The 20,288-nt window shown below is 42.5% G+C and overlaps 1 protein-coding gene across 1 annotated transcript in view; it reads right to left on the bottom strand.

Moving 5' to 3' along the window:
• Positions 1-19,285: 19,285 nt before the first annotated feature.
• KCTD1 (potassium channel tetramerization domain containing 1) overlaps positions 19,286-20,288 on the bottom strand; it is a gene marked incomplete at its 5' end in the record, with an annotated part of 44,480 nt that continues 43,477 nt past the window's right edge. The window contains one exon of the mRNA XM_082852833.1: positions 19,286-20,038. Coding sequence (XP_082708959.1) covers positions 19,880-20,038 — 159 coding nt within the window. The 3' untranslated portion in view covers positions 19,286-19,879. The remainder of the gene's footprint in view (positions 20,039-20,288) is intronic.

Below are 20,288 nucleotides of genomic sequence, written 5' to 3'. Positions count from 1 at the left end.
CAATACAAAGTTGGGAGAGAACAGATCATTTTTCTTACGGAAGTAACCGTTTTCATTAATTTTTCATTAGTGCTGCCTTTGTTTTGCTATCCATCACTGGTGGAGCCCTAGCCTGCATTTCAGCCAGTGTGCATGTTTCTTGGATTCAGGAGATAGTGGTTGATAAAACCAGCAGGTTCCTGCCAGGATTACTGCCTGTGGAACCGGTTTACGTGACTGTTCTAAGACCATTAGGTTGGTTAAAATGTGCTTAAAAATACCAGGTTTCCACTCAGCAAAACTCAGTCCTAACTCTATCGTGGACATTCTATCTATAGAATAAGGCTCAGCCTCTGTTGCATTTATTTTCAGGGGTGTATTTGTCAGTCTGTTCGTGGGCACTTTTGGCATTGATTGATGTGATGGGTCCATTTGGCTGGTGCACTTGGCTAAGGGCTGCCTTTGGGGCCTGGGGTCTTGGATGGGGAGGGGGGAGGGCAGGGTCCTGTGTCTTTGCACATGGGCTTCCCCGGGCTTTCAATGCAGTTATTTTATTCTTCAACTCCTCCCTCATTTCCCCTAACCTCAGCCCGCCCCATCCTCTCAGAAACTTAAATATCTTCTCTATGAAGCCTTTGCAACCCAGCACCTTAGCAGAATTGCTTGACCAGTAAATCTTATCCCCTCTCCTCTTAATGCTTTTCACACTACAGTGCGTTGTCTATTCCCGTGGGCCTCCCCTAACCAGCCTTGCATTACCTGAGGACAGGGGCAGTGGCTTTTTATTTTTGGATTTTCAGCACCTAAGAGCACCTGGCCAATGGGAGGTGATTAATGAATGTTTATTAAATGAAAGAAATGACGGGAAGTCCTTCCTTGCTGTGTGTAAGCCAGGGTCAGAGCCCTCATTAGCAGTGGAGGTGAGGTAAGCCCTACACTCCCCCAATTGACTTATCCTATTGATGCTTAAAGAACTAAATGCTAATCCCAGCTCTGGCTAATTAGCTGTGGAACCATGAACAAGTCACTAACACTGGGTCCTTATCTATAAAGAGAGGATTCTCTTCCAGCCCTAACATCCTTAACTCCAAGAACCTCTGCCCTTGGAAAAGGATTCTCCCTGTGCTCACTGGTGCAGCTGAACGACACATAAGCCTCGGTTGCCAATCCCCCAGCTGGCCCCTGCCCAGGCCCTGGGCTGGCTCATTCTTCTTCTCAGCCCTTAGTGGCTTGTCTGGAGCTAAGCCTGCATCTCTGGTTGTGAACCCAGCTCCGCAGCCTGCCCCCCAGCTTTGCTCCATCAATTAGCTCTGGACCTTTTCCTATTTTCTAAAATGTATTTCAATATGACTAGATTTGGGATGACCACCCTCGCGAGAAACATTTTCATTACCCCAGAGAGATCCTTCGAGCCCCTTTCTAGCCACTAGCCCTCACCCCTTTGCCTCCACCCTAGAGGTGACCACTATTCTAACTTCTATCACTGGAAACTAGTTTTGCCAGTTCTGGAACTTCACATACACGGAACCGTACAGTATGTATTCCTTTGGTTGCTCGATTTTTCATTCAACATAACTTTTTTTGAGATTCATTTGTGTTGTTGCATGTACCCGTAGTTCATTTTTTTTGACTACTATATTTTGTTGTTTGAATAAATCACAATTTGTTTACCAACTCTCTCATTAGAAGACATTTAGATTGTTTCTGGTTTTGGACTTTTTGTGTTTTTAACTTCTTTTACATTTAGCTGTTTTTCCTTAATTCCTAAATGTAATACAATCATTTTAAAAAATTCACTCCCACTTACATGTGACCTTGAGCAGGTTACTTAGGTTCTCTGAGCTACAGTTTCCTTCCTTATCTGTAAAATGGGATAATAATAGTATCTTTTTTATAAGATTTTTTTTCAGGTATTGTTTCGGGCAATAGTATCTTTTTCATAAAATTGTTTTGGGTATTTTTTTTTTCCTTTCAAGGGTAAAAATTTTATTTTTGAGGAACTTCATACTGTACATTTTCAAAGAAAGTCACATAAGAAAGGAAAAAATGTTATCCTCCCCTCACCCTAGAAATAAATAAGAAGGGTATAAAATTTATTTTAAAATCATGATACTTGGAAGATTAGTACCAGAATCTAAAATGAAGAAAAAAGGGGGAAAAAGCATTTACTATATATTTCAGATTTCTTTGGTTGGGGTTCTTCCTTTGTGGTAGTAATATTTCTTCTTTCAATTCATATTACCAAAACAGTAAAAACCAGGAAAAATGTATTTCATATATTCATATGAATATATACCCAAGTTATAATTATTAGGTTTATATACTGAAGCACTTAGGATACTGCCTGGAATATAATAAGCACTGTATAAGTGTTTGCTATTATTTATATTATTACTGAACTGTTGTGAGGATTAAATGGGTCATACTCTCTTCATAGAAACACATCTGTGATGCAAGAGTTATGCAAGGAGCATGGATTTGGAGCCTCATTCTTATCACTTACATCCCTTCTCATAAATATCATGTAAGATGTAAGCTCACTTGTAACCCTGGTATTAATTTTTTTTCACTGCAAGAATACAAGATGACATGCATAGATATGGTTCTCAAATATTCCAGCTGAAAAAATAGTAACACCCCAACCCGCTGAGCCTGTACCCTTTGCAAATACATCATTAGGAATTGCTGGTGTAGAAAATATTTCTCATAATTCTTGGTCTACAGAATGTAGAAAACAATAATTATATCAACTGGCTCGTGTTAAGGCATGCCATTTTAATAAAGTAAAAAGTTCAAAAAAGAAGAGGATCTGCATATTTCACTCTGCCTTTTCCTTCTGGCTGCTGCCCTGGCTCTCTTTTCTTTCACAAGTTCTTAAAAAGAATAATGGACAGGGCTTCCCTGGTGGTGCAGTGGTTGAGAGTCTGCCTGCCAATGCAGGGGACGTGGGTTCGTGCCCCAGCCCGGGAAGATCCCACATGCCGCGGAGCGGCTGGGTCAGTGAGCCATGGCTGCTGAACCTGTGCGTCCGGAGCCTGTGCTCCGCAACGGGAGAGGCCACAACAGTGAGAGGCCCGTGTACCGCAAAAAAAAAAAAAAAAAGAAGAAGAAGAATGGACAGTCACTGTCTTTACTTCCTCACCTCTGATTCCCTTCTCAGCCTGCCGTGGTCTGGTTCTGGATCCCAGCGCTCCACAATGGCTTTCTCTAGGGTCGGCAATGGCCTTGCAGTTGCCATAGCTGCTGGACCTCGCTCCGGCACTGGACATGCTCATTCTTTCTTTGAAATTCTTCCTCCACCCCAATTTCCCACCCCATCGTACACTGGTTTTCATTTTTCCTCTTGACTGTTCCTTCTGGGTCCTCTCCACGTGGGGACCACGCCCCCTCTCTACGCTCTCCCTGGGCATTGCGGGCGCTTTCTTGGCAGTCACCACGCCAAAGCCACGTGTTTAAGTGCAGCTCCTCCCCCTAGAGCCTACCCCTCCTGCCCCGAGTCTGGACATCTGGTTGCCCACAGACACCTCCCCGCCACATGCTCGAAACCAAACCCGACTGAGTGTCCTCTTTACCTGCCCTGCAAATGCAAGCTTCTGCCTGGCCTCCGTTGCCTCTTTCCCTTAAGGGCTCCCCAACCCTTAAGAGCCTGAGGTAGAAACTTTGGAATCATTCTTGATTCTTTTCTCTCCTTCACCACCCACATCTAATTGCTCATCAAGTTCTGTTGTTTCTACCTTGGAAATAGCTCATGGATTCACCCCCTCTTCTACCTTCCAATTGCTTTCATTTATCATAGCTCCACGAGACAGCTGGAATAATCTCCCAGTTTATTTCTCAGTCCCTGTCTGTTTCACTTCCTTCTCCATTCTGCCACCAGAAAATAGTATTTCTTAAAAATAAATCTAGTTGCACCACTCTTGGGCTTTAAAACGTCACTGATTCCTTGTTGCCTATGGCTGGTTCCCACACAGGGTGCCTGGCCCCAGGGTCACCTGGAGATAGATTCCTGGGGGCCCAGCCCAGGAATTCTGAGTCATTAGGTGAGGCCTGGATACCTGCAGTAAAAAGGAGCTCCTTTCCTAACTTCCCTAGGCGGGTCTGGAAGCTGTCTTCCCCACACCTGCTCCTGCCCCACGGGGAATGTGCTATTCTTAGTACACTGGCGTCTTGCTTGTTCAAGCCTCTGTGCTTTGCAGCCTCTCTGCTCTGCTCAGGCTGTTGTCTCTGCCTAGAACACCCTCTGCTTGCCATTCACCCTCCCTTGTTTTCCTGGTGGGCTCAACCTACAGGCTTCCGTGAAGCCTTCTCTGACTTCCCTGGGATGAATGAGTTGTCCCCTCCTCCGTGTCCCCAGGGCAGTGTGCACACCCCCGTCAGGGCATCTATCAACCCTGCTGCTATATGAGCAGGCCACCTGCCTCTCTTGCCAGATGCATCTTCCTCAAAGGCAGGATGCCGTCTCCTTCTGCCTGTGTCCTTGGTGCCTAGCACAGTGCCTGGCACATCAGCCCCCCTTCCGGCTTGGCCAATGAGTGAAAGAATGAACGTCCCTTCCTCCTTCCCCTTTCCTACTTCAAGCACTGCTTGTGAGATGGCAGTGCTAATAGTTAGGAAAAACCCAATGTGAGTTTGTAAGTGTTGCTTTGGTTAGGACCTCCAGTTTCTCCAAGTCCATTTTGGTAAATTTTATTTCTCTTCTCTCTTTTCTTTCAGTAGCAGAAAATTAAGGAGAGATTGAGGAGGGGCAGCTTCTCAACTCTGCCACCTACCAAGGCTGTTTGATTTGGGTATCATGAGAGAACACCCCTCCCCTGCCCATGTCACTGTAAAGAACTTCCAGCCTGAAAAGCCCCACTGAGGTGGTTTCCCTCGTTGCTGGGCGGTAACATTTATTTCTTTAGCCAGCAGGGCACTGCCTTCTGTGGCCGGGGAGGCGGTGGGGACCGGGGGGTGTGGTCTCCCAGCCTGGAGAAGGCAGCAACAGCAGTGGGGTCCGAGTCCTACTGAGGGTGACATCTGGAAAAAGAAAAGCCGTCAGGAAAGACAGCTGACCCAAAGAATACTGATTAATGGACTGACCTCATGCTGGAGAGAGAACTTGGATGGTGCTTCAGTTGGACAAGTACATCCGTGGCTTGGGGGGAAACAGGCCAGGATCACAGAATTCTCAGACCTCAGACTGGACAGAGAGTGAAGAGCTTCCTGGAGGACAGATGCAAGACTCCCACGGTACCTGAGAGGCAGGGATGAAGGACAGACACCAATTCCACAAAAGTTCACTGGGACTAATGCCAAGTTCTTCATTTGGTTACAGACGATCAACTGCTCAAGGGATGTGGGATACCTGGCCTGATGGGAGTCAAGCTCAGGGTGGTGTCTGTTTCTTGGGCTGCACTAAGCTGGGGGTAGTGTTCACATGAAAATAGCACTGCTGGATCTGGTGAAGACAGTATGAAGGGTGGATTCAATGACTTTCTTCAAACAGCGGAGGCCAGTGGACCAAGGTAAAGGTGATCCAGGTGACAAGAGCATGTTGCACCTGACCGTGGCGAGCTCCCCGTAACTGCGGCCACTTATACTCGTGCGGGGCTTCGCTGTTCCACATTCTCTTTCTTATTTGTTCCCCGCACAGCCTTTGGGTAGAGTTGAGACAGAGGATGATGTGCTCTTGTTAGAGCCAAAGAAATGGCACGGCTAAAGAAAGAGCATTTAAGCGACCGGCCCAAGGTCACACAGCTCACAAGTGGCAGAGCTAAGACTGGAAGCCAGGTGTTCTGGTTCCCAGTCTGATGGACTCCCTGAGTTTCCCATGATAAGGTGTTGAAGGAGAGGCTGGAAGATCATGGCAGGGGTGCCACGGAGGTGAGTCCTTCTGAGCCCTGGCTCTGAGTGTCTGTGATCGCCAGGATGCCCTGTGCTGGACATCAGACTCTTCTGCAAACTGTGTTCATCACTGTGCAGATGATGAGAGGATGCAAGCAACTGACGCCCTTATGTCCCCCACCAGCCACCCGGCAAACACCAGCATGGCTGTGAGCAGAATGTTCGATGTTCGCTGCCTTTGCAGCACCATCTTCCAATGAGTTATGTCACTTATTCAAAAGTATGATTTAATGAAATAGCTCCTTCTGCCTTTTGGAATCGTGGGTCTGGTATTAGGTCTTTACTTCAAGTGTTATTACTTCCAAATTAACTGCAGAATCAAGCTTTCATTATCTGTGACTTCCTAATTGGTGGGAGTGGCAAATCAGACAGACACACTTAGCGTGGGTTAGAAAGTGCTTGGCAATATGACAGCTACATGTAACGTGTGAGCCTTGATTGGTTCCAGAATCGCAAACCAAACAAAACAGTTCTAAAATAAATTATTGGGACAATTGGGGGAATTTGAATATTGACCCTGCACACGTGGGTGTGTGCCTATGAGATATTATCCCATCAATGTTAAATTTATTGAGAGTTATGTAGGAGTATGTTCTTTTTCTTAGGCGATTACATGCTGAAGAACTTAGGGTTAGATTGTCGTGATGGTTGCAATTTATCTTCAAATGGTTCATCAAAAACCATACACACAATGAGACCAGCGGGAAGAGCAGACATGGTAAAATGTTAACAACTGATGAATCTAAGAGGAGGGTGTTATTTGTACTATTGTTTCAACTTTTCTGTAGGTTTGAATATTTTCAAATGAAAGCTGAGGCAAGGGTGGATTAATATTGAAATTAAGGCAAATTTCAAGAAATACTTTTACTGTGTTGTAAGCCTAAAAACGAAAAGCTCCGGTGGTAAGTAGGCAAGTTGGGGCAAACCATGTTACCTCTTTTCTTTTCTTAGCAGTGTAAAGCCAGTAAAGTACAGAATAAAACAAAGGCTGTTTTGTGTGGTAGATGAACTCATTTATCAGCTCATTCAGACTTGAGAGGCGGAGGGAAAGATCAGGCTCTTTTTTTTTTTTTTGTCGGTAGGCAGGCCTCTCACTGCCGTGGCCTCTCCCGCTGCAGACCGCAGGCTCCGGACGCGCAGGCCCAGCGGCCATGGCCCACGGGCCCAGCCGCTCCGCGGCACGCGGGACCGGACCCCCCCTCCCGGGGCTCGAACCCGCGTCCCCCACATCGGCAGGCGGACTCTCAACCACTGCGCCACTAGGGAAACCCGAGATCAGGTTCTTTAAGTCTCTTTTCTCCACCGCTATTCCATCACTCTGATTAACCCTATAGTTACTTCCTGATGCTTATAAGAAGAGGAGACAGTCCTACCTCAAACCAGTATAGCCAGGGTTCCAGCATGTTGCCGTACGTAAAGCGTCTTTGAAGTACAAGCCATAATTATTTTTGTTTTTCTGGAAAACACTTTTAGTTTGAAAGATGTACAGAATTTAAGAATCTATTTTAAAAAATTAATTTTGAAAGTCAGATGAACTGCCAAAAAAATAATGTTTAAAAAATTTTTTTTACAAAATATAAATTTTTTAACATAAAAGTATTGCTGTGAAGTGTTTGGGTTGCAAATGTGTAATTTGGAGGGTTATTAAACTTGTTAGAGATACTTTTATGGGCCCAGAAAAACTTTTACACAAGCCTCACCCAACCTGTTTGTCAATCTGGTGTGCCTCTCGGAACTCTGAAGAGTCCATGGAACCTGGGCGTGACAGGTGGTCAGACCTGGCTGGAATCTGGGCTCCTTCATTGCTTTACTCTTTGCCTTATCCCTGTTATTTACTATAAGTGTCCTCTTGCTTTTTGTCCCTGATCGATCTGGCTAGGTTTATCAATGTTATTGATTTTCTCAAAGAAAACTTTTGATTTCATTGTTTTTCTCTATTGTTTTTTCTTTCTTTTTTTTTGTTGATTTTTATTCTGATCTTTATTATTTTTGCTCTTCTGCTTACTTTGGATTTCATTTGCTCTTCATTTTCTAGTTTCTTAAGGTAGAAGCTTGGGTCATTCACTGGAAACCTTTCTTCTTTTCTCATATAGATGTTTAGTGATATAATTTTCCCCCTGAGTATTCTGCATTAGCAGAATCCCACACTTTTTGATATGTTGTATTTTCATTTTCATTCAGTTGAAATACTTTCTAATTGCCTTTTTGGTTTCTTCTTTGACTCATGGGTGGTTTAGAAATGTATTATTTAGTTTTCAAATATTTGGGAATTTTCTAGAGATCTTTCCATTATTGATTTCTAATTTAATTCCATTATGGTTAAGAACATCCTTAGTATGACTTAACTCATTTCTGATTTATGTTGTTAGGGTTGTTCAAGTTGTCTCCATTGTTACTAATATTCGGTCTATTTTCTCTATCAGTTCTTAAAAGATTTGTGTTGAAATCTTTTGTAGTAAGTATAATTTGCCTGTATCTCTCAGCAATTCTATCATTTTTTAGTTCCTATTCTATTCTACTCTAATGCTCTGTTATGTGCCAAAAAAAAAAAAAAAAGGCTAGAAGTATGTCCTCTTGACCTCTTTATAATTATGAAATGACCTTTTTATCCCTGGTAATATTCTCTGCTCTGAAATCTTGTTTGCCTGATATTAATACAGTAACTCTAGCTTTCTTTTGATTGGTGTTAGTGTGGTATATTTTTTTCCCATCCTTTTACTTTTAACCTATTTCTTATTGAAAGTGGGGTTTCCTGTAGGCATCATATAGGTGGGTGATGTATTTTCATCCAATCTGACATTTGTCTCTTAACTGAGGTGTTAGGCCATTTATATTTAATGTGGTTCTTGATATGGCTTAATTCTAGTTGGGTGTTCCTTTTTACTTATTCCATTGCACTTTGTTTGCTTTTCTTCTTTTTTCTGACTTATTTTGGATAAAGTGAGTGTTTTTAATAATTTTATTTCATCTTAAATGTTGTCTTATCAGCTGTAACTCTTTGTTGCATTGATTCGTGGCTGTTTTAGTGTTTATATATAGTATCATTTTTCAGATATCACAATCTGCCTTCATGTGATATGATATCACTTGACAAGTAGTGAAGTGACATGAGAACCTTGTATTTCTCTCTTCCTTGTGCTATTGTCATACATTTTACTTCTACATATGCTATAAATTTACAATACAGTGTTGTTATTTTTCCTTTACATGGTCGATTATCTTTTTAAAATATTTAAACAATAAAAAATAAAGCCTTTTGTGTTTACCCAGGTAGTTGTCATTGCCAGTGCTCTTCATTTTTTGTATAAATGCAGGTTTCCCTCTGGTATCATTTCCCTTCTGCCTGAAGGACTTCCTTCAACATTTTTTATAGAGAGATGTGCTGGTGATGAATTCTTTTAGCCTTTGTATGTCTGGAAAAGTCTTTAGTTTGCCATTGTTTTTGAAAGATAGTTTTACTAGGTATAGAAATCTAGGATGACAGATTATGTCTTTCAGTACTTTAAGGATGTTACTCCAATATCTTCTGGCTTGCATTGTTTCTGACAAGAAATTTGCTATCATCCTATCTTTCTTCTTCTGTTTATAATGTATCTTCATTCTCCCCTCATGGCTGCTTTTAAGATGTTTTTCTTTATCACTGTTTTTAAGCAATTTGTTTATGATGTACCTTGGTGTGTTTTTCCTCATATTTCTTTTCCTCAGAGTTCATTGAGCTCCTTGGATCTGTGGGTTGATAGTCATCTTCAAATTTGGAAAATATTCAGCCATTGTTTCTTCAAATACTTTTCAGTTTCTTTCCCCAAACTCCTTGAGAGAGACTCCAATTACATGTATATTAGGCTGACTGAAGTTGCCCCACAGCTCAGCAATGATCTGTTCATTTTGCTTTGGAAATCTATGTTTCATTTTACATAGTTTCTATTACTATATCTTCAAGTTCACTAATTTTTTCTTCTCTAATGTATAATCTGCTATTAATTCTATCAGGTGTATTTTCCAGGCACTGGAATTTTTATTTCTAGAAATTTGACTCTGTTCTTTTTTATATTTCCCGTGTCACCAGTTAACATGTCATTCTTCACTTTAGCTCCTTGGACATATGGAATATAGTGTAATAGCTGTTTTAATGTCTTTGTCCACTGATTCTATCATCTTTGTCATTTCTAGGTTGATTTATATAGATTGATATTTCTTCTTACTATGGGTTGAATTTTCCTGCTCTTTTGCATGCCTGGTAATTTCTTATTAGATGCCAGATATTGTGAATTTTACCTTGTTGGCTGCTGGATATATTTGTATTCCTATAAATATTCTTGAACTTCGTTTTAGCATGAGGTTGAGTTACTTGGAAATAGTTTGATCCCTTTGGGATTTGCTTTTAAGCTTTGTTAGGTGAGATCAGAGCTATGTTTAGTTTATGGCTATTCTTTTCCTACCACTAAGGCTTTCTGAGTATTCTAGACAATGCCCCGTTAATTATGAGGTTTTCCAGTCTGGTGGAAATAGGAACTATCGCTGGCCCTGTGTGAGCAATAGTTTTTCTAATCCTTCTACATAGTTCTTTGTCTAACCTTGGGCAGTTTCCTCAGCCACATGCACTGATCAGTACTCAGCTGAAGACTCCAGGAAGACCCTCTTCAGTTCTTTGGCCTTCTCTCTCTGTGTGCAGGTCTCGCCTCCCCATTACTCTGTTCTATAAACTCTAGATGTCTTGGCTTCCCTGGACTGCCAGCTCTGTCTCTCCAACTCAAGGAGACCACTGGCTTCTGCCTGAGTTACTTTTCCCCGTACCATGCCTGGGCAAATGTAGGGATCACCCTGGGGTTTTTTGTTTGTTTTTTTTTAAATTTGTTTACATTTTTGGCTGCATTGGGTCTTCGTTGCATTTGCATTTGGCTGCATTGGGTCTGCGTGTGGGCTTTCTCTAGTTGCAGCAAGCAGGGGCTACTCTTCATTGTGGTAAGCCGGCTTCTCATTGTGGTGGCTTCTCTTGTTGTGGAGCACGGGGTCTAGGCACGCGGGCTTCAGTAGTTGTGGCACGCAGGCTAGTTGTGGCTCACAGGCTCTAGAGTGCAGGCTCAGTAGCGTGGCCGACGGGCTTAGTTGCTCTGCAGCATGTGGGACCTTCCCAGACCAGGGCTTGAACCTGCATCCTCTGCACTGGCAGGCAGATTCTTAACCACTGCACCACCAGGGAAGTCTGATCACCCTGTGTGTTATCTACCTCTCAGACATCACTGTTCTCTGTTGCCTGATATCCAGTGTCTTGAAAACCACTGTTTCATATATTTGGTCCAGTTTTTTAGTTGTTTCATGTGGTAGAGTAAATCTGTTATTCCATACTGGTCAAATGTGGAAGTCCACCATAACTTTTAATTGGGCAAAATCCAAAGTACACATTTAAAAACCTACAGTGCTTGAGGGATTTAATATTACTAGTAATGGATTCCCTCTTGTATGCCTGTTCCTTTAAAAATAATTTACATTTAATCTAGTGCTTATGCGGATAAACAATCTCTCCAAGTGATGGGGTTCGTAACATGAAAACACAGACTCTGCCTTTTCTAGGAATAATAGACTTCATTTGTTTATTTCATCTGTCACAACAAATAATTTCTTTAGCACCCACTAGGTGTGACAGAAATAAGTCAGATTTCTCCCATTGACAATCTTAAGTTTGGCCATTCGATGTAGACATGTAAATAAATATTTCAGTATTATGTGATCAGCGCCATAATAAAAGTACAAATAGGATGCTTTAGGACCATAAAGAAGGGTCTCCCAGCTGAAGGGCCCATGGGAATGTGGCAATAGGTAAAGGGACTCTTCAAGAATGAGGGGAAGGTGATTAAGCAAATAAGATGATAAATATATTTCAAAGCAGGAAGACTTAAAACAATAAGACACATGGGGGAGCTAAAAGCTCCTGTATTTATGCAGGAGATGAGGCTGAGAGTTAGGTCGAGGAGAGCCTTGTATGCCATACTAAGGAAACAAGATGATTCTGAAAGCAATGAGGAAACATTGCTAGGTTTTTAACAGGGGAGTGAGAGGCTGCAAAGTGGAAGAAGCATTTGGGGGATGACACACCCAATTCCTGGCAGAAAAACCAATTAAGATCTTATGGAAATAGTCCATGGAAGAGGAGTTGATAATATGACATTGAGAAGTGGTAGTAGGGATGGAGAGGAAGAGACTGATTTGAGAAATGTTTAGGAGATACTTTCTGTAGAACTTGGTGATCAACTAGAATGGAGAGGGCAGGAAATGGATGCCTGGTTTGGATGGAACAGAGCATCTTGAACTGAGATAAGAAATTTAAAAGGAGAAAGGACAGGGCTGGGGCTAAAATAAGTTCAGTTCTGGATAGTCAAAGGGAAACATTGTACAGACCCTACATCTGTCATTGCTATGACAGAATATATTGGAGTGATCTGATTACATCTTACTCACTTGCCTAACTAAAGTCGAATGGCAGGACCATAGCTTACTTGTCGCTGTGTCCTTGCAGCTGCCTACCCTGCCTGAAGCTCTGGAATAAGTTGGGCCTGAAGCATAGGTGATGGGGAAGCCATCAATGGATGAGATCACCCAGGGAGAGACAGGAGCCCAAGAAGAGCAGTGACACACAGAAGAAGATGTTCACACCTTGGGGTGAGAATTTGAGAAATGAGTGACCTGGCTTCACATTGCCATAGGGCTTTCCCATGGACCCCGTGAAATACCACCTGCTTTGTCAGTGTTTTGGGTTTAGGTAAGTCATTTCCTTTGTATATTTTAAATATTAACACAAAAGCTTTTAGTGATTGTACGGACATATTTTGATCCATCACTTGACTATCTCTGCTTGGAAGAAAATATCTAAGGACTGGGCAGGGGGATGAAGGATTGTTAATGCAGACTGGACAGAGGCAAAAAGCTACAGGAAGGAAGGATGTGGGGATGTGTATGTAGTTCCCCTGACTCTGGAGCTATGAGAAATAACTCTGATTTTGCAATTATGACGCCAGTAGGGAAAAGATTATATAGGTCAATGTTCTGTTATAGAAATACATCTACTCTGCTTAAAGTAAGAGCTATAACTGAATTATTTTCATGAATACGCAACCTACTTAACAGAACTCTGAATCTTCTGGTATTTATATATATTAAGAGACCACATATATGAGAATAAGACTATAGGACAACAGTATTTTAAATAACACAATACCATTTCAAATACAGAGCAATAACGGATGCAAAACTGAAACATTAAGGCCCACCAGCAATCCATCTCCCATCATTTTCTCTTGCCAATCCAGTTGCCCATTATTGCTGACTAATAGGAAAACCAGTGGAGGGAATTCCCTGGCGGTCCCGTGGTTAGGACTCTGCGCTTTCACTGCCAAGGGCAGGGGGTTCAGTCACTGGTCAGGGAACCAAGATCCCGCAAGCCACTTGGTGTGGCCACAAAAACCAGTGGCATCAAATAGATGGCTCAAGCTGCCGATCTTTAAATGACCCTTTTGGGCCTCCTCCGTATCCCTACTGATCTTGCTTCTTTTCCAACTAAGGTGAGGCTTCTGTGACAAAGATTTGGTTTTCAGCTTCCAGAACAGGCTTTCTGAGTCAAGTTCCAGAGCTTGAGTGGAATGCATAGCAAGCGTTGCTCTGGCTTTTGTAGTCATGTTAGTCAACAGTATAATTTCATACCTGTACTGTCTGTTCTGAATTCTGACAAGCACGATCTGATAGATTGTGAGGAGTGATGAAACACTGGGTTTCACCCTGAGACTGAGGGAGAAAGAGGTAGCTGAGGGGGTGGGGAGAGAGAGAATGAACTTGGAGTCATGGGAAGTACAGTCAGACTGAGCTCTCTGAATCTAGCATTTTTAAAGCATATGCAAAGGACTTTTGTGTTAAACTGGTTAGGGTTATAGATTCACATACCTCTTCAAACTCTGAAGGTTGAAAAATCATCATTTAAATTTCAAAGAAACTCACACAAATTAAAATATACGGGAAACGTCGGATTCCTGCACACCTGTAGTCAGCTATTTTTACACGTGGCAGATGCTGCGGTAATTTTCTCCTGTAAGGTTTCTGTTCATTCAAACCTCTGGTAGCTTGTTAAGAGGAGGTGAAGGGATTCTGTAGCTGATAGACTATTTCGGCAGGATCAGGTAGTTCTCTCCCTAATTAGGAAAGGGTGAGGGCCCTCAGGTTAAATTTCAGTTAAGTACTTCTCCACCCTCACTAACTCCATTGGAAGTATTCAATCTGGCCTTCAAATCAATGGAAGGGGCCAACTATTGTTTAACCAACATCAACGAAGTCATAAAAAGGCAAGTCACAAAAGCACCCACAGAAGGTTCTCATCTACTATTCTTAGTCTAGGTTGAGGGACACAGTGATATCACCCAGTAATTTCCAACCTTGCCTGATCGAAATGTCACCTGTGATGGGCATTGTTAAAACACAGCTTCCCGGGCTCTTCACTTGGAGACTGAGATTCAAGACATTGGTGGGGAGATGGTGGGGGGGCTGGGGAGAGGGACTGGAAACTGTAACTTTAACAAGTGCCTTTTGTGTGTCTTAAGAGCGGGCAAGTTGGGGGAGCTGGGACATAACCAATGTAAACTTTTATTGAGAAGAGTTGCTTGATGGTTACAAAGTCAGAGAAAACACTTCTCCTCAGGGCTTAGTAACTCCTACCCTAGAGCCAGTAAGTTACTGCAGCGACGCTTTTGTCTAGTGCCTTTATGACGAACTTACTGAAGTTGCCAATGACAGAGAAAAATCATTTTTGCATGAATTAGAAAACCAGAAAGAGTTGAGTCCAAGGTATTCATCAAACGTGTGTGTGTGTGTGTGTGTGTGTGTGTGTGTGTGTGTGTGTGTGAACCTGTTGTTCCAAGTGTCTTGTGGAGTTTGGCACATTTTTTTTTTTTTAACATATCAATGTTCTCCTCTGTAAAATTGGGATAATAATGCCGACTTCCTTGAGTTTGTATGAGGACTGAAGAACATCTGTAAAACCCTGAGCACAGTGCCTGGCATGTAGAAAGCATGGAATGAAGGTAGCTTATAATAGCTATTGTTATTTATACACCAGGATTTAAATCTTTATGATCAAATGATATATGACTGAAAGCTTGCCTTAAATTTCCGTATTTCATAAAAGTCATGTTCTCACACAATTTAGTTCTGGTGCCATCGCTCATGAGTCTACCCAAATGGAATTTTTCTAGAATGTCTAAAACTGTTTTTATTATTTTCATAACTTTCAGAGCTACAAACCCTGCAGATGTCTTGCTTGGTCTGTACACTTGGGAAAAAAATGAGTTTATTCTAACATTCACAGCTAGAGATTTCACACAAAAATCTAGATTTCCAGGTTTTCTAGAAAAATGAGAAATTGAAGGATACAGGCTCCTTGTTCTCCTGCTGGAGTACCTGCTGGAGTGGAGGAGGGGCTGCCCCTCTGAATGGGGTGCACGTGTTCCTGCTTGTCTGCTTCCTAATTTCTGCGACTCACCTGACCCTTGTAGGCATCTGAGTTTGTCACCCTGACACCCAAGGTGATGTCTTATTTTCTCATACATCTTTGAATTCTCAGCTCTTAACCTGGTTAGTAGTCATAAATGGATAAACTGGAGAAACAGCCACTTAACTGCCCCTCACACCGACACTGTTCCAGCCACTCCAGTCCGCAGACCCCGTAGGTGAATATCCACAGTACCTACCTCCCGTGATCCTCCAAAAGCGGCTGAATCAAGTCCACCCCCAAGCCTGGCACTCAAGATAGCCCCCCGTCCACTGTCGTTTGCCGCCATGTTTCACATCCCAGTTAAGCCAGCTGCATCCACAGCATTCTCTGAGCCTGCTTCCTGCTTTCCCAGCTTGGAGCCTCCACCCTCCCTCTGCACCCCTTCCTTGGGAGAGCCTACCCCTCTTTCAGGTGCCACCTCCCCTGTGATGCTTTTCTAATTTCCCCAACCAGATGTGAACCTTATCATCTGACATTTCTACAATCGTTGGTTTGTAAATGTGACGCCCACCCATAGTGCCTTGTACTGTGGTTAGCTGGGTACAGGCCCTAATTCTGCTGCTTGATGTGTGGGAACACCCCTCTCCCCCAGTACCCCATGGCAGAAACCATGTCACAATCCTCAGAGTATCACCAAAACCAAGAGCCCAATATACTGTGAGGGATGATCAAAATATTTAAATATAGGAATACATCTCCATTCTAAGGAGAAAATGCTGTTAACTAATAATCTACTTTCCTCATCATCCTACTACAACATGAAAACTTACTTTTTCTCAAATATTCTGTTTTGGGCCCTCCTTAGAAAGCTTAACTGAACATTAGCCTTTATCATATCATTTACTTGATGGCTTAATAGTTCCTTTAACTGAGAAATGGGGATAATACAACCTCTAATGTGGTCATAAGGATTCAGTGAGTTATGTGCAGGTGAAGTACTTAGCACAGTGCCTTGGGCAGAGCAAACATCAAGTGCATGGCGATTATTATTACTATGTGAAAACTCACCTAATATTTAGAAACCAGTTAAGAACTGGCTTTGCTTCATTCTACTTTTTCTAAAAATACTTCTTAGTAAAGAGCAGGTCAAAGATTATAGTTCGTGTGACTTAGACTAAAGAAATGTATTTCGCTCAAAAAAAAATGGTTATTTCAAATACCAAAGGTTCAGGCAACAGTAGCTTTTTTAAGCTTTTATAACCACCAAGGTAATGACTGATTCAGGAAAAGATTACCAATGAATGTTAAAACCATCAGGTGAAAGTGTGTTGAGGTACAGGGTATTTACAATCTCACAATTTCATCCCATAGATTAGTTATTAATTACAAAGGGACGAACTGCTTTTACATTGGAGAAATTTGGTGACTGTCACCTCAATTGAGTGGTCAGAATTACCGCCACCAAAGAAAAACCACAACTGACATGCAATAAGATCTACAATAACAAAAAATAAAAACAAAAAATACAAATAAAATTATCATCACTATTACGGGCCAAACAGACCCTTGTGATGTGATGTAATGAGGAAATAACGTCCCTATGCAGTATTCTTGCAAAAAAAGTTAACTTGACTCTACCAAGCAGATAAATCTAGATTGTGCAACAAACTCCAGAACAACTGACTCTTACTTTTCAAATAGACCGATGTCATGGAACACAGGAAAAGAAGGAAAGAAAGAAAAAGAAAAAAAAAAGGGAAAATCTTTCTAAATTAGGGTCTAAAGACATTAATAATCAATGCAGCGCTGAGCCTTGATCCCATCCATCCTCTGTGGGGAAAATAAGCACAGCTATAAATATCCTTATTTGGACAACTGGTGAAGTATAGATAACCCTATATACTGGATAATTAAACGTAGGGGAAAAAAATAAGATTGTAACTCAATTATATTTTGATTGACCAGCTCTTTCCTGAAGTACTTTGGTGTCTGGGAATCTATTCGCTGTAAGACCTAAAAACATGAACATAGGGCTTCCCTGGGGGCGCAGTGGTTGAGAGTCCACCTGCCGATGCAGGGGACACGGGTTCGTGCCCCGGGTCCGGGAAGAGACCACGTGCCGCGGAGCGGCTGGGCCCGTGAGCCATGGCCGCTGAGCCTGCGCGTCCGGAGCCTGTGCTCCGCAACGGGAGAGGCCACAACAGTGAGAGGCCCGTGTACAGCAAAAAAAAAAATGAACATAACATCTGACGTGTTTGCTCTGTTGAAATGGATTGGAGTTTCTGTAGAAAGAATGCACAACTGGGTTGTAGTTGTATAAATGTGCATAAGAGCTCAGAAGAGAACAAAGTACACATAATTCTGTGGAGTGTTTGATTGGGACAATACTAACTGCCCAGAGAGAGTGCTGGGTAAATGTTCACTGATGACAATAACCAACAGAAAGTCCCAAAGTGGGGCCCTTGCTTTATTGCTTTTAGGAAATTTTACCCACTGAGAATGGATTACCAGTAAAATCATAGAGCAATTTTGTTTTCCTTTCAGCAGACGCGGATGACCAGGCAGCCGGTGGGAGCAGCCCTGGCTGTCTCCATCTGATACAGTGGTGTGTATTAGTCGCCAATAAGGGGAAATTACACAACCACGTGAAAGCCTGGCTGGCAGTCATTAGAGTAATTCAGTGTTTGGGCTGCCTCTGTGTTTCAGGGGGGTGATTGGAGCCATTAACAGCTTACCTGTAGTTTCAGAAGCCCCAAATATTTTTATTACTCGTGTCCTCAGGCATAGACTTTTTAATCTAAAAAAAGAAAGTTCAGGATGGAAATAGTGCATCACCACAGGAACATCTCTGCCTCAGAAACACATTATAGTTTACCTGTCAATCTTATCATCATGCCAGGTTTATTTTGAGTGTCTGGAATGAGGAAGAGGAAGTAAGGAAGAAAGGTGGTGGCAGCACTGACAGAGGAGTCTTCAGAATCACTAATACCCTGGAAAAGCTGAGGGCCTGATTCCAAAGTGGTACTGACATCTCCGGTTTCTTGCCTCTTTGGCTAATAAGAAAGTCATCGTTCTGGCCCTGAGATTTTCCCCTACTTCTTCCAAAACCATTAATGCCTTACTTTTTGGATTTTTTTGGACAGGTGTTATGGTAGATTCAATTTGGCTACAACTTCTTTGGCATTCTCCCCTACGGGAGGTGTGTTTTTATCCCCTGCCCCTCCTTGAATCTGGGCTGGCTCTGTATCTGCTGAACTAACAGATTCCTGCAGAAGTGCATTGAGTAGCTCCAGGCCTGGCCTTCCGGGGGACCGTGTCTTCCTTCCTTCCTCTTGGAACCTAGCTCCCACGCTGGGAGATGCCCAAACCACATGAAGAGGCCCATGGCCAGTGGGGACTGGTGCCCCGGCCACGCCCCAGATGACATCACACGCAGGCCAATCCACACAAGAGGATCACAGAACCAAGAGAGAGAAGAAAATGTTGTAAGCTGCTAAGTTTGGGTGTGGTTTGCTCTGCAGCAAGAGAGAACTGAAATTTGTAAACTCACAGGAAGGAAGGTTTATCTTGCTAACCAATGCAGAATAACAAAGCACCCGACCTAACACTGAGCAGTAACAGAACTGTTCAGAAGGAGGGTCGACATCCTTATCCTTTAGTGGGTTTGGGTCTCAGCAATGGCCTCAGCTTTTAGGCCTCTTTTTAATGTTTGACACAGAAAATTTTAAAATAGAAAAATTTCGTTTTAATACCGCCTCGCCCCAACACGTGTGTTTCACACAGACCTTATTTTTTAAACAGAGTTTATTGTATTTAATACATTATAAAATTTGAAAAATTGTAGGAAAGCAGCAGACTCAAACTGGAGCAACTCTAACAAGTAATAATTCTGGCCCCTTTGCAAAACTGATCGGTTTAAAAACAAAGTCATGTTCACATCTGTGAGGCGGACAAAAAAGTGTGACTTCTGTACAAACTACATTTAAAATTTCATGTCTAACGTCTTTCGAATGCAGTGTGCTCGTGAGAGTTGTTTTTGAAGTCCTGCCCAGTCCCCCGTCTAAAGAGAGACATGAAACTTCCATATGCAAAGAAATGCGATTCTAAGTGTTCTTGTTTTTTTTAAAAAGGAAAAAGAAGGACAAAGGAAAAAGAAAGAATGGATGGCTGTTGGCAATGGAAACTGTAAGGAGATGCGTCCTCACTGCTCGTGGCTTGTTTATTGGTCAGAGGCCTTGGGAGGCCCAGGACACTTCACGGCCATCACAGCACCAACTGTAGCTACCACCTTTTTTTCTTTTTTTGCATTTCCTACCTTTTGACATATATATATATATTTATATATTTTTTACACCTTGAGGATATCACTATTCCAATTGTTCCCATATGAATACAGGTGTGGTCTCTATTGGATATAAATGTGTCTTTTATTCAATTTTAGGTCCAGGACTTGGTTTGCTGTCCCAACTGCACATAAATGTCCCTTTCTTGTTTGCATTATTTGTTGTGTATGTTTTCTCCTTTTTGCATAAGAAATATGTCCACTTAGTCCAGAGGCTCTTGCTTTATCCGGATGACAGAGGGTCCACGGGGCGTCCGCCTCAGTTCCCGCCGCAGGACGTATTCGCTGAACTGAGATGAGTCCACTCCTCCCCCACAGGAGCCCACGATTTCAAATCCTCTTTGCTGCAACCTCTCAAGGACCTGTGAGGGACCGATACAAGCAGGCAGTTAGGGGTGAGGTAGGTCCTTCGGCCACATAAACAGCCCAAAGACTGTCCCCAAGTTTGAGATCATGTGCAGCTCTGGTTCATCTTATCCAACCCTTAAATCTGTTTCTCTGCTTTCAAACAAAACTCTGGATTACAGGGCAGGAGGGAGCGAGCAAACGTTTTTAATACCTAAAATGTTCCTTCACACGCTAGCTTTACACATGCCAAGTTCATTTACTCAT

Source organism: Leucopleurus acutus (assembly GCF_964270905.1).
Source record: "Leucopleurus acutus genome assembly, chromosome: 13".
Taxonomy (NCBI): Eukaryota; Metazoa; Chordata; class Mammalia; order Artiodactyla; family Delphinidae; genus Leucopleurus; species Leucopleurus acutus.
This window is presented reverse-complemented; position numbering and strand designations above follow the sequence as displayed.